A 15530-nucleotide genomic window follows, 5' to 3' on the forward strand; every position below is an offset into this window, starting at 1 on the left:
AAGAAACACAGAAAAACATTTCCTCAGTACAGCCGGAGATTTTCGTCAATGGACTACACTCTCTCCCTAAAACAGCTGACATTTCAGTGTTGGTTGAGGTGACAAATGACAAATGGAAGAGCTGCTAAGGAAAAGAGAATACACTGTCAGCTGCCTTCCAAAGTGTAGTGCCTGGGCTCTGAAACAGGCAGAGCCTGGTCCAAACAAGTAATGCACCATATGTTTTTAACCACATTGATACTTCCCCTTTTCTAAATTAATTTTTTAAGGGAGAAGGCAAGTGGGGGAGAGGGGTGGGGGGCGGATAGAGAGAAAATCTTAACCAGGTTCCATGCTCAGCACAGAGCCCATTGTGGGGCTTGATCCCATGGTGCTGGGATCATGACCTGAGAAGAAGTCAAGAGCTGGATGCTCAACCAACTGACTCACCCAGGTGCCCCTCTAAACTAATTTTTAAGATAAAGATAACAATATAAATATAAATTGTGAGACTGTGATGAAGATTAAATAAAGTAATAAATATGAAGCTTCCAGTCATGTGCTGCTTAAGTGTTTAACAACTGGCTCTTTATGGAGGGCAGCGATCTCGATTTGTTGAATTTACCAATTTTGTGGGGTGAATAACTCACTAACGCCAATTTCAACCTACATCCCTGGCATGTTGAACACAAGAAGAAGATATGCTAATAATAGGATTTCAGGAGCCAGGGCTAGCTTGCTTTAGCATACCACTGAAAGCTTCTAACATTGTGTCTAAACACAACAAACAAGAAACAGCAGCTTTATTTATTATCACATTGAAGCAGGTTCTCCTACAATCAAGAATTTAGTGCTAAAACCACATTAAAGGAGCTAGGGATTTGTTTTTTGATTTCCAGATGAAGGTCAGGCTCTGCAGAAGATAGAAGGCCTTTATTATGCTTATGGGGCAGAGAAAGCCTGAAGATATACAAGTCTTTAAAAACCTGCACCAAGAGCAGAGCCTGAGTCAGCTCTGTGAAAACATAGAGATCCCTCGTTGTGACCCCTTTATTCCTGAAAACAGCATCTATGCAACTAATGGGGGAAGAAACTGAAATAACAAAACGAACATGTTTCACGTTGGCAAGTAAACCACTCTTTTTTCCCTGAAGTCATAAATGAACTTTTATAGATGTAATTTTAGGGTGTGTATGTGTGTCCATGTATGTATGTATGTGTGTAATAGGTCTACAGAACTCACTCTTTTAGGCACATTATTTGGTCCAAAGATGTGAATCAAGATACAAATTAGACCAATGAGAATTTGGCTTTAGAATTTTTATACCTCCACTAGAGCAAAAAAAGCCCTTTCCCTTCTCGTCACAAAGGTGCATAAAGCTGTAAGAGCTGCTGGTGGCCATGCACCCTGTCAAGGGGAATTAGCTGATGTGAAAAAATAGAGGAGCTAGAGGGCCCTGGTGCTGTTTCAGTCCTGGATTCTAGCCATTCCTAAAGCTAGATCCATGGTTGCCCTTCCCCCAGTTTTGTTAAGTAAACCAACAAATCCTCTTCTGTGCAGAAAATAGCTGAAGTTGAAGTTGTATTATTTCCAACCAGAGTGTTGATTAATATACTATTGCATTTAATTTAATAAATATATGTTGAATGCCTACTATACTCAAGGAATCACACTTTGTTTTGTAGAAGAAAGTAAGGTTCGTGTCACGAAAATAGTTATCCAAAGTCATGAAAAGAGCAATGTTGAAACTAGGACTAGATCCCCCAGCAGTTACTATTTCCATTGAATTTAATTTTTAACCCTGCTAAGTAGTAGGATCTAGGTCAGAAGCATGAAGTCACTAGTCATTTTCATCCATCCATGATTATAAATCATACAACTATCCTCACAGGATATGCTAATGCTCTTGGGTAAGAGACCATCCGGAGGGAAGAGTGTGAGCTTATGTGATTGCGCCAGTTTTGTATGTGGAGGATAGTACTTTAGTGAAGTCAGAATACTAGTTTCCAAATTTGAGCCTGTAGTTAGCCAAATGAGCAACCATGGCCTTTGTCCCTTACAGAGTGGAAAACCAGTATTTAGAAATATGGCGATTAACCAGTTTCTAAAACTTAAAATACATCTTTCCAAAACTTAAACACTTTCAACCTAAAATTCATTTAAGTAACAATAATTTAATCCTGAGAATCTGATATTAATGGGTTTTTTTCTAAGTTATTTTCCAGAGGAGACTTAAAGCAATTTTCATATTCTTTCCATTTTGTTTTCCACAGATGAACATGATCCCAAGTTGTTAGTACCATTTTTGGTAAAGAGGAAAATGTGTACTGAGAATAATAACTTGCATGCCAGCCATAGTGAAACTCTGATTCAATTTGCAACAGTGATTTCATCACCAAGATTAGGGGATAAAACAGAAATGTGTATAACTCAGCCACAAAAAGTCCAGTCATACCACCTCCAGCCATGATCTCATTAGGTCTCATAATGTAAGAGGGATGGAGTCCTTCAAATTAAACACAGGTGCCCAGAGTAATAGCAGTGATTCAGGAGGTGTTGCTGTTCTTTGCTGCATGAGGTCAGGGCCACCTCCATCTTTTTATTCTTTGTCCTCTCTTTTATTGCCAACCATCTCTTAGTCTAGATGCATCAGTCGAGCATTTTATTTGGAATGTATGAAAGTAAAAGTATTAACCACCCTCCCAATTTCCCTTCTGACTCGAACTCTGATTTCAGTCCCGGTTGCATCTTTATTGCTCACCAAATCATCCCTTCCCATGTCTCTCCACAGGATTAAATCACACCCTAGTTATTTAACTTGTTTTGCAATTTTGCCACTGCATCCACTCATCTCATATTCTCTATTCCCCTGTCCAGTTTAAGACATATGGCTTCTTTCACCTTCACTCTCCCCATTGCATTTGACCCTCTGATGACCTTCTCCCCATTTCTCCTTTTTTCCTCCTCTAGATTTTGTGGTAGAAAACACAAAAATTCTCTCTGGAAATGTCAACTGCTGAATTGTTATAGTCTGAACAATACCAGGGATGCTTCTTTCTGAGCTCTTCCCAACACCCAGGGATCAAATTGTCTACATTTTCACAAGTATCTTCATATCCATTGGACACTAACAACTAGTGGGATTCATGTTCAACTGTCTGAAATAAGAATGGTGTGGTGCCATCTGTGTAATCTTGACCTACAGTGTCTGTGTATTAATAGGACAAACAATATATTATGGGGGGGCAGAGGGAATAAGAGAGACACTATAAAATATGTTCACAAACCTAGGTTAATTGGAATATTTTTGAAGCAAGAACCAATCATAAAACTAGAATATTATTTTTGCTTTTTAACTTAAAGGGAAATGGCAGAGCATATGAAAATAAACTGATATTTGATGTTTAGATTAAAAGAGAGACGGAGAGAAAGAGATTTCCTAGCCTTTGTCCCAGAGTCCAGCATCTACTTATCAACTCTTCTCATAAACACAACATAGCAAAATTAAAAAAAATTCATAATCTGACAATAACATCTTTACTCAAAGAGAGATTCAAATATGTAACCCATTAACTACTTACTAGGATACTAGAACTTTACTATATTTTAAAACAGGTTAAAAAAAATCTAAACATTAAGTTGGTAAAAAGAAAATCTGCTCATTACTCAACTAACTGGAAAGTAAAACTAATACTAAGCATAAATCTCTATGCCCTAAACATTTCACAGGTGAGATTTTTCTAAATTAAAAAAAAAAAAATGAAGGGGTGCCTGGGTGGCTCAGTCAGTTAAGCATCTGACTTCGGCTCAGGTCATGATCTCGCAGTTTGTGAGTTCAAGTCCCACGTCGGGCTCTGTGCTGAGAGCTCAGGGTCTGGAGCCTGCTTCGGATTCTGTGTCTCCCTGTTTCTCCGCCCCTCCCCTGCTCGCACTCTGTCTCTGTCTGTCTCTCTCAAAAATAAATAAACATTAAAAACAATTTTAAATAAAACCTAACCCGCAAGTAAAAATTTCTCCGCAGTGCAAGCATCCTTTAGCACTTTTGTTAAAAATTCTTTTTTTTTACTTAACATATCCTTAACTAGAGTTATTTTCATACATATTTATCCGATTAGATTGTCCTCAGGCAAGTGAGCCATTCTTCTGAAAGCATAGAGCCTTTCACATTGCAGTTGCTTAAAAAATGTTTTCTTAACTCATGGTCACAGTATTATCACAATGTATAATACTCTATTGTTTTCACCCCTCTGATTTTTACAACTTTAAAAACTAAAGTGTCATACAGGAATAATATTCAATATCCAAGAATTCTTCACAGGAGGCCATATATAGAAACATTCTTGCTAGAGAGAGATAGCATGGTGAAAACTGAACTCTTGGCCATTCTCTTTGGATTCCAACTCAGCATTACTTCCTTTTCTCATGATTGGGGCACTAGCTTCCTATCAGTCATGGACTTTAATATCAACCCCTCCCTTTTCCTTTTCCAATTATTTAAGACTTTGTCAGGAATCCCACCATGTTCACTCAGTGCCTCTGGAATTCTTATTTTCTTCCTGTCCCTGGTCACCTCACCATCTTGATTACTATACTCTTTCTCACAAAAGAGTTGCTGCTATGAGCACATTAACTTTTCCCAGCAAGGTTTCCTCTACCCTTTAAGTTTTTCCAAATAAACACTATTAATATTTCTCTACCAATGCATCTTTCATCTATTCTTCCTAGCCCCCTGTCATTTTTTTTTATAAAACACAAAGATAAATCTTATTGCCCTCTAGTTTTCCATACCCTGCTTATAAAGTCTTCAATATGAATAAAAGACATTGGAAACATTTTATTAGTTAAAAAGATAATTTCTCATTTAAAAAAATACTATTTAGGGGCACCTGGGTGGCTCAGTCAGTCCAACTCGTGATTTTGGCTCAGGTCATAATCTCATAGTTTCGTGAGCTCGAGACCCATGTCAGGCTCTGTCCTGACTCTGCAGAGTCAGCTTGGGATTCTCTGTCTCTCTGCCCCTCCCCAGATCATGCTCTCTCTGTCCCTCTCAAAATAAATAAATAAACTTAAAAAATACCATTTAGCGGGGTGCCTGGGTGACTCAGTTGATTAAGTGTCTGACTCTTGATTTAGACTCAGGTCATGACCTCATGGTTTGTGAGACTGAGCCCCACACTGGGCTCTGCACTGACAGCATGGAGCCTGCTTGTGATTCTCTCTCTTCCCCTTTCTCTGTCCCTCATCTGCTCGTGCGCTCTCTCTCTCTCTCTCTCAAAATAAATAAACTTTTAAAAAATTAATATATAAATAAATTTACTGAATCTCATAAAAAATACCATTGAGGATGTTAAATTAATAGTATTCAGAATTTGAGATTTTTAAAAATATTTATTTATTTTGAGAGAGAAAGAGAGCACGTGCACATGTGAGCATACACATGCATGTGCACAAGTGGAGGAGGGGCAGAGAGAGAATCCCAAGCAGGCTCTTTGATGTCAGCTCAGAGTCCAACACAGGGACTTGATCTCACAAACCTTGAGATCACAACCTGAGCCAAAATCAAGAGTCAGACACTTAACTGACTGAGCCACGCAGGTACCCTGGTACTTGGAATTTGAAAACAAATACAGATCCTTTCCTCAAAATAGGCAAGTATATTTCAAATAAAGTTTACATTTAATTTTTTTTAATTAAAAAAATTTTTTTAATTTATTTTTTAGACAGAGATAGAGCATGAGCAGGGGAGGGGCAAAGAGAGAGGGAGACACAGAATCCGAAACAGACTCCAGGCTCTGAGCTGTCAGCACAGAGCCCAACGTGGGGCTCAAACTCACAGACCATGAGATCATGACCTGAGCTGAAGTCGGACGCCTAACCAACTGAGCCACCCAGGTGCCCCAAAGTTTACATTTAAAATAAAGAAGAGGGGCGCCTGGGTGACTTAGTTGGTTGAGGTCCAAGTCTTGATTTCAGCTTAGGTCATGATCCCAAGGTCGTGGCATCAAGCCCTGCATTGGACTATACTCTGAGCATGGAACCTTCTTGGGATTCTCTCTCCCTCTCCCTCTCTCTGCTCCTCCACTGCTTGCACTCACATGTACTCTCTCTCTCAAAACAATATATAAACTTTTTTTAAAAAAGAAACTTTGAAAGAAACTTTAAAAGTACATTCTTAGAGTGGATGAGGCCTTCCTAAACTATGAAAGAAATAAAAGTTTGATAGCTTTTCTATGTAATATTTTAAAACTTCTATAAGTAAAAATAGATAACAGCACCATAAAAATATGGAAAACATATGACAAACTCAGATAAAATATTTGGAACAAAGGTAAAAGACTAAATATCTTTAATACATTAAGAGTTACTAGAAATCAGTAACAAAATGAGAAACACTTCAATAGAAAAATGGGATAGGATAGGCCATGGATCAGAAAAGCAAAAATAAGTAATACAAATGGCAACCGTACATAATTTTTCAATGCTCATCCTTATCTGCAATCCAAGAAATACAAAATAAAACAACAGTTAGATACCGAGGCTTTTTTCTCTATAAAATAATCAAACATTGTTTTTAAAACAATAATATCCAGTGTTGTGCAGTTCAGGGAAATGATGTTCTAAAATGCTCTTATTGGGAATATACATTCATATATTATTTCTGGAGAACAATCTGACAATGTTTCAAAGGCTAAAATATATTTCCATCTGAACAAGGAATTCTATTCCCATTCATTTAACATAACAGCATAATTATAGAGAGCAAAGTTTTAGTAGCAAAAAATGTTAATACTGTGGTATGTTAAGGGATCAAAAGCTAAGACACAGCCAAAGTTATTCAACAGTGGAAAACCAATTTAAGTAAACAGGGACATATCTACTGAATATTTTAGAAGATATTTAATGTTCAAAATATGTTGAAAACTGACTACAAAGCAGCATAAATCATATCATACCATTTTGTTATACACATAAACAACAGAAAAACATAAACATAGAAAATGTAAACATAGAAAAAAGACTGAAATATATACATATATCAAAATATTAACAGTGGTAGTTTAAGTATTACAAGTATTTTTAATTTTCTTATTTTTACTTACCTGTGTTCTAAAATTTTCATGCTTTAATATGTACAACAAAAAACAAATATGATTATTACATCATATCTGAAAAAAAAAACTCATCTTCTTTCCTTTATTCCATACTCATTTAAAGTATTGTTGTGGGTGCCTGGGTAGCTAAGTCAGTTAAGCATCCAACTCTTGATTTCAGCTCAGGTCATGATCTCAGAGTTTTTGAGATTGAACCCCTATGTTGGGCTCTGCACTGACAGCGTGGAGACTGCTTGGGATTCTTTCTCTCCTCCCTTTCTGCCCCTCCCCTGCTCTCTCTCTCTCTCAAAATAAATAAATAAATTAATTAATTAATAAACAAAAAAACAAACAAAATTTTTAAAAAGTGTTATTGAATTCACTAGTCTTTCAATGATTTTTATCTCTAGAATACCAAGGTCTACTGGGAATTTTATGATATACAACAACCATTCTGAAGAATTGAGATTTTCTTTTTCATAGTCTCAATTCAAAGGAATAAAAAAGAAATTAAGAAGGAACTAAGAAAAATATGGACTAAGAAAGAGTAATATTTTAAGCTCTTTATATCTTTAGCTCTTTCTGAAAAGAAGTCGGCCTAAATTTTCTTTTTTCATATTCTCTTTATCTTTCTTTTTCCAATTCCATTCTCTTGTCTCCAAACTTAAAAAAAATATTATATAACTTTAGTGAAGTTAATAAATAACTTATAAAATAAATAACTTAAATTTATTTATTTATTTTGGGAGAGAGAGTGTGTACAAGAGAAAGTGCACAAGAGAGAGTGAGTGTGGGCACGCATAGGAGCTGGAGGGTGGGAGGAGGGCAGGGAGAGAGGAAGAGAGAGACAATCCCAAGTAGGCTCTGTGCTGTCAGCACTGAGCCCAATACAGGGGCTCAATCTCAAGAAACCTGAGATCATGACCTGAACCCAAAATCAAAGTCAGATGCTTAACCAAGTGAGCCACCCAGGTGCCTCAATAAATAAATTTATTTTAGAATTACAAAAGGAAAGGAAACTTAATTTTAATTATGTATGTTAATTTGAATGTCAATTATCTCTAACTATAAATATATATCATATAGATTATATATTATAGTTATTACATCGATCTATATTATATATATAACATAGATAGATACATAGGCAGATAGATAAACAACTCCAATGTAATATCTAAACCCACAATACATGGGATGGAATGACAAACCACTGAAATCTCAAGGGGTGTTCGAATAGCATTTAAGCCTAAACAAATAAAAAAGCTGGAGCCAAAATAGAACAGGTGTGACCAGGACCACTCAGACGTCTTAAAAGGCCGATCAAATGTCAAACATAATACTCAAATTCCTGAATGTCAGGAAAGTAACTTGATGGGTTGAGAAGCACAATTACATGAAAATAATGTTGAAAGTTATAAGAAACATGGGAAGGGAAAAAATTTTGCCCATGGTTTTTAAGCAGTTTTTATAGTTTGTGTAGTTTCCCCACTTCTTTTGAGTTAAATTTATAACAATAATTGGCAGAAAAGAGAAAAAATTTTTAAAAATCAAATGTGTTTAGGTGTGCCTGGGTGGGTCAAGTCAGTTAAGAGTTCAACCTTGGCTCAGGTCATGATCTCATCTTGTGGGTTGGAGCCCCGCATCAGGCTGTGTGTTGACAGCTCAGAGCCTAGAGCCTGCTTTGGATTCTGTGTCTCCCTCTCTCTCTGCCCCTTCCCTGCTTGCATGCTGTTTCTCCCTCTCTCTCAAAAGTAAATAAACATTAAAAAAAAATCAAATATCTTTGGGGCACCTGGGTGGCTTTGTCTTTTCTTATGTAATCATTGCCTTTTTTTTTTTTTTTTTTTTAAAGTAATCTCTGTACCCAATGTGGAGCTTGAACTCATGACCCTGAGATCAGGAGTTGCATGCTGTATAGGGGCACTTGGGTGGCTCAGTTGATTAAGCAACTGAATCTTGATTTCGGCTAAGGTCATGATCTCACAGTTTGAGCCCTGCATCAGGCTCTGCCCTGGGATTCTCTCTCTGCCTCTCTCCTACTTGCTCTCTCTCTCTCTCTCTCAAAATAAATAAATAAACATTAAAAAAAGAGTCTTGGGCCGGCTGGTTGGTTCAGTTGGTTGAGCATCCGACTTCGGCTCAAGTCATAATCTCACTGTTCATGAGTTCCAGCCCCACATTGGGATCGCTGCTGTCAAGGCACAGCCCACTTGGGATCCTCTGTCCCTGGCTCTCTCTGCACCCCCCTTCTCTCTCTCTGCCCCTCCCCCACTCATGCACCCAATTGCACGTCCGCGCTCTCTCTCTCTCTCTCTCTCTCTCAAAACTAAACGTTAAAAAAAAAAGTCTTTAGGCCTTTAGGATAAATATCTGGAAAAGATAGGACTGCACACCAATCTAATGTGTTTTATTGAATTTAAGATACCATTATTCTATGTACCTAAATTAAGAAAGATAAAAATAATGACGATTTTTATTGTAAGTAACACACTATCAATTGCAAGATAAATCTCAATTTCCAAGATGTTAAAATGTGAAAAGATATGTGCCTTAGAATTGATGAAACATGATAATTTCTAGCACTGTGCCAGATCAACCTACTGAAGTTCCTGCTTTTAAGGATTAATAACTGAAACCTATGGATAGATAGAAATCTTAGCTCAGTGAAAGGGATATCAAAATCTACCCTCTGTGATGTTTTCTCCCCTTTTCATAACATATGAATATGTTTCCAAATATGAGTAGCTAATGCTTTTCTCTTTGCACTTAAAAAAAATAATTCTCATTTCTTACTCTTACTTACTCAGGTGGGCAGGGCTCAGTGTTGCAGGCTCTTTGATTTTCAGGTGGCTTACTGTCAGGGTCACAGTAATTGTTCTGGACAATAGAGTTGTCGTCCAATCTTTTACAGACTGCCTCCTGTCTTTGGACACCTTGAGAAAAGGAGGACATCATTAATTGAAGAGTAGTTTACTTTCCAATAAGTTAGGTATGCATAGCTTTCCTCTGGGGAATCAACCTCACTGGATCGCTGCTGTCTTATCTGTTCCAGAAACACTTCACTGCTTCTCTAAAAAGGAGAGAAGTCCTGGTCATTATACTGCAATTTTAGGCAAAATTATTGTTCTCATATTTAGAAACATAACTGTTTTCAAGTTCAGAAAAGAAACTATTGGCAATTGTAAACAATTAATATTCCCATTTGTATATTCTTCTTCGTGCTTTCCTTAAAAAAAAAGAACAAAAACAAATCCCCCCCAACTTCATTTTCCCAAAATATAATCAGATAAAATGTATGAATATACATTTCAATGCAAAACAATGGCTGTACATCTATTTAAAAATAAAGCAATAGGGACAAATTTACTTTTTGATATTTTATAGGACAAATCCCATCAATTTAGTCTTTGTGAGGAACACATCACATTCACACATTTCATTCTTTTTCTTCCACTTATAGTTTTATTTCTCTAAAAGCCCACAAAGTCTAGAATTTAGAGATTGCAGTGGGCCCCTTTTTCACTCCAACCCATTAGTCTGTTTGCTTTAACAGAGCTGGCCCCCTGTTGATTACACCATTGTCAAACAGATATATATATATTCCTTGAAATAGTAACTCAGTAGATTATTATCTTAGATTATTAGTCTATGTGACCTGTTTGTCACAGCTAAAAACACTCTCATTATAAAACTGTAAAATTCTAAGTATGTGTTTATTATTTATTGGCAAAGATATCCACCACAACTTGCTCACAATTCACAAAATACAAAGACACACACAGACACAATCTTATTTGTAAACATCCCTGGTGAGTAGACCTTATGCAGTCTCATTTTCTCTTTAGTGTCGAAGAATCTAAAGAAGCAAAGCTAGGTATACCAAGATACCAGAGAAAAAGTAAAACTAAAAACAATGCTATATATTTCAGATCATACAGAGGTCGCAGGTTACTCCTGGAATTGGAAATAAAAGCATAAACTATTCCCGACTCCCCGACCTCTTCTCTATAACCAGGTAAGCTAAATTACCCGCAAAGAGTTGTAAAAACAGCATTAGCAATATATCCAGGAAACCACAGCTTCACACCTAGCCAGACCCACATGAACCTACAGTTTTGCCTTTATTTTTTTTTCCAGTTGCTTTTAATAGCACCCTGAAGAAAAGACTTTAATCTCAAATTAGGGAAATCAATGTGAAATAAGATCATTCACTGAAGGAAATTGTCACCTGAAGAGTCATACACCAAATACTTGCCCCAAGATCCCTTTAAAAGTCGTGGAAATTTTGCAGGTGGAGGTGCCTCAGGCATCATGCAATTCAAACTTCTAACTAAACACGATAGGGAAATCTATGTCTCTGATCAGGAAAATTACCAAGTACTATACCCTCCGTGATGGTGGTGAGCAGTTGAAAAAGGTATATTTTACTGTTTGCAGTGACCCAAGGCTCTTACTAATCTCTTTCAGTAGGTTTTTTTTTTTAGGTTTTCCTAAATTTAGGGGCCTAAAACGTAGCCAACAACTTACTGGCAAAATGTCTTAGAATATGTACTGTATTCATTCCCTCCTAACTCCTAGAATAGGCCAAATCTCAGTTTATGTGACAACAGTTTGGAATTTCTTAACTATTAAACTTTAGATTTTTGAGGGAGGAATGATTCACGTCAGGCATAGCTGTGATCCATTCACAGATGTTCCACAATATTCATCAGCTAGCTCCCCATTGTGTCATTCCAGTGGGCAGATAACTAAGTCCATGTGACCCACCTAGACAGAAATCTCCACCATTAGTCATAGGGTCAACTTCCAATTGCCACAGTTCTTCCACCCAGTTCAATATGTTGTTCCTATCAGGAAGAGTGGGGATTATTTTTATAAGTCATCATGGTTATTTTTTTCAAAGTCATTCAAATATGATTATACTTGGAGAGGGGGGACTCAAACCACCCACTTACACGGAGGACTTAAACAACTTTACCCAACTTTGATAATTATGTGTAATAATAAAAAAAAATCTGATTTGCAACAAGAAAGTTGTCATTCAATTTAATACCTTGGCTGGTTTTCAGAAAAGAATAAACGTTTTCAACACTACCAAATGGAACTGTTACTCTGCATCAGTGCCAGAAACATCAATTCAGTTTCTACAGGTTAAGAAAAAATTCTACTTCCTTTAAGTTAAGCCTAGAAATGTTGTGTGGTTATAATTATATTAGTTTTTAAAAGTAGCCATTAATGTAAAAGAAAGGCCTCTGCAATTTGAATCACAGGTTGAGACATTCGTTATTATAGGTGAAATTTATGTTTGATCTTAAGATACATTCTAGCCAAGTATGTTTCTTGAAAAAACTTAACTATATAACATTAATTGTTGAAAATGTGGAAAAGAAACAAACCACAAACAACAAAATAAAAAATATCCACAGTCTCATATCTTTGTTCTGGATCTTTATTTTTAAGGCTATTTTGCACTTTGGTGGGATCCAGTAATTCGTTTAAAATTACATAGTACACATACTAAACACGCCAGTTAAATGTGGTTGATAGGTCATTCATTCATGCATTCATTCATTCACTCATTCAACAGAGAATAGTTACTAAGTATAAGGAACTGTGCTTCTTAAGAGATATTGAACTAAGTGCTAACAATTACAAATTGACTTAATTTTGGTCATGCCTTCCAGACTTCTTAAAGACCAAGAATTAGGGTATTGTGGGGTTCACTTCAGGTTCATGAGTTCAGAACACTATTTTTTATGAAGTAAAAATTAAAGTCCTTGAATAAACAGCTGAAATTACTCTGTTTCATGAAGATGCATCTTTCCTTGCATTTATCTTTTATTTTCTTCTAAAATGTTCTATTAGACAGTGTGGTATTTCACACTCAAGAACTGACTATACCAGTAATCTATTCCAAATCTTCTGACTAGGCTGACCTATCTTTCTCCAACAGCATAAAAATCCCCTTCCAACCTTTAACCCCACACTTGGCAGATTCAGAGATCTTTTTTTTTTCTTTCTTTCCTTTTTAAATCAGTAGCAATAGGATAACTCTAAACCAATGTACCTAATTTAGGATGGATTTTGAAACACACACTTTGGGACTAAGGGAAATGCAGCCTTTAGGTGTAGAAAATAGAAAATACAGATCATGTGGAAATAACCGTCCCCGGAAGTGGGACGGTTAAGCATCCCACTTCAGCTCAGGTCATGATCTCGCGTTCTGTTATTTCAAGCCTTGTGTCAGGCTCTGTCCTGACAGCTCAGAGCCTGGAGCCTGCTTCAAATTCTGTGTTTCCCTCTCTCTGCCCCTACCCAGCTTACACTCCGTCTCTCTCCCTCTCTCAAAAATAAATAAACATTAAAAAAAATTTTTTTAAGTAATCTGTAAAACACTGCTAAGGAGTTGATTTAAATCCTGTTGGGAATAATTACATCCAGTTACACAAAGTTACTGTGTTTTCAAATCTAAGGACTTATAGTTTATAAGCTAAAACATTAAATGTCCACATGACTAGTCAGTATATGTCCAATTAAAAACAAATTCTAGTGACTTAGCGTCCACATCCCTGGAGTATGCAGATGATCTGCAGAATTTAATTGGTCAAATTTAAAACTACACTAATTGCATTTTATTTTTACACATCTAAAGTTACTGGCATGCAAATTCTATGCCTATTTTTTAATTTAATGTCACCCCTCTTCCATGCTTAAAAAATTAATGTTTTCATATCATAAAATTTAAAAACAAAGATGCCATTATCAATACATATTTACTTCAAACTCTCTAAAATGGGTGTATCCTATATATAGATATTTATTTTGCTTATCAAAGAATAAAATATGATGGTTCTTCGTTTTTTTAATGTTTTAGTTATTTTTGAGAGAGAAAGAGAGCATGAGCAGGGGAGGAGCAGAGAGCAAGGGGACAGAGGATCCAAAGTGTGCTCTATACTGACAGCAGAGAGCCTGATGTGGGGCTTGAACTCACAAAACATGAGATCATGAAGTCGGAAGCTCAACCAACTGAGCCACCCAGGCACCCCCCAAACATGAAGGTTCTTAACATGGAAACATAACCCTTAATTTAGTCTGTGAGTTTAAATTTATCAGGTCTTATATTTAATATTTAATTTTTAGCCGACAGTTAAAAATTACAGATGATCTATTTTCCTACAAAGGTTCTCTTGTCCAGTGAGAGGAAGGAATACCCAAATTAATCACTGCTCTAGCTATATATCAGGAAATGGTTTTTAGTATTTTGAAATAGCATATACCCCAGGAAAATGATCACGAAGTCCAGTAAGCTGCAAGTGAGTCCTGGATGGAATCTTTTATCCACTGTGCTTACTCTAGGAGATGTTGATAGTTCAACTGAAGAACATAGGATCTTGGGCTCAGCAGCTACATTCCTAGGGCCAATCCTGAGTAAAGGCTCCAGAGACCATAGTGCCTCTCAATTTCCTCGCCTCCTTTTCAATACCTTCTCTATTCCCCTTATAAGCTGCTCAATGTTCTCATATCCCATCTAGATCTTCTTTTAGAGAATTAAATAATTTTGTAAACTCCTTTGTAACAATATTTGGAAATATATTGCCTTTCACAGAACAGTTGATCATTTTAAAAGTAGAGAGGTGGGCATTCAATGCACATAAATTACCGCCTGAATTTCACTTGAAAGAATGACATGTGGTAAACTAAGAAATAAATGGGGGAGGTTAAAGGCAGCAGAAAGATTTTCTAGGTCTTTTCAAATCTACTCTTAAGACTCAACATTCCAGAGCTAGCCCACTCAGTAAGTGAGCAATCTATAACCGTATGTGAATGAGTTAATAATGGAAAGAGAGGTATAAATGTATCCTTGGGATTGAGAGGCTAACCAACATCTAGATAATCTAACCTAGTGGCATAACTCATCATATCAACCCAAAAAACAGTTTTCTGAAGAGGAAGGGGGTGGGGGGATGTTAAAAAGTTAGAGCTTATACTACAAATGTGGCTGGTGGCTAAGGCAGTAATTTACTTAACCACAGCATCTATAAAGTAGCTACCAACCAAGACAATACTGTATACCATAATATACAGGACACATGGCCAGTAATATTAATTGAATCTAAATCTTCATTGTAGATAGCATCCAAAGAACAACAAGCACCAGGGGAAAAAAATCTCTCTGCTCTGCCTCTCACTGATGGAATCTGTGACTATTGGCCAGACACAAGCATTTGCAGGGCAGAGTAAAGCCTACCTGCCTTGACCTAACCGCTGACACCCAGGGTACCAATCAGTTCCACCCATATGCTTTCTCCTTCTGAAGTTCTTCCTGCCAGTTTTTATTTTTCATAGGCTTCCTTTCTCATCTTTTCCTTCTGTCTGAAGCAAGACTAGATGTTCCAGGGAAATACAGGATTATTCAGAAAAAAAAAAAAAAAAGCACACAACTCTAAAATATATTT

The 15530-nt window shown here is 36.6% G+C and overlaps 1 protein-coding gene across 1 annotated transcript in view; it reads right to left on the minus strand.

The window, feature by feature from the left end:
* Window positions 1-15530, minus strand: part of ADAMTS6 (ADAM metallopeptidase with thrombospondin type 1 motif 6) — a 295715-nt gene that overhangs the window by 28651 nt on the left and 251534 nt on the right. Inside the window, exon 20 of the mRNA XM_042940219.1 lies at window positions 9878-10007. Coding sequence (XP_042796153.1) covers window positions 9878-10007 — 130 coding nt within the window. The remainder of the gene's footprint in view (window positions 1-9877; window positions 10008-15530) is intronic.

Source organism: Panthera leo, chromosome A1, assembly GCF_018350215.1.
Source record: "Panthera leo isolate Ple1 chromosome A1, P.leo_Ple1_pat1.1, whole genome shotgun sequence".
Lineage (NCBI taxonomy): Eukaryota > Metazoa > Chordata > Mammalia > Carnivora > Felidae > Panthera > Panthera leo.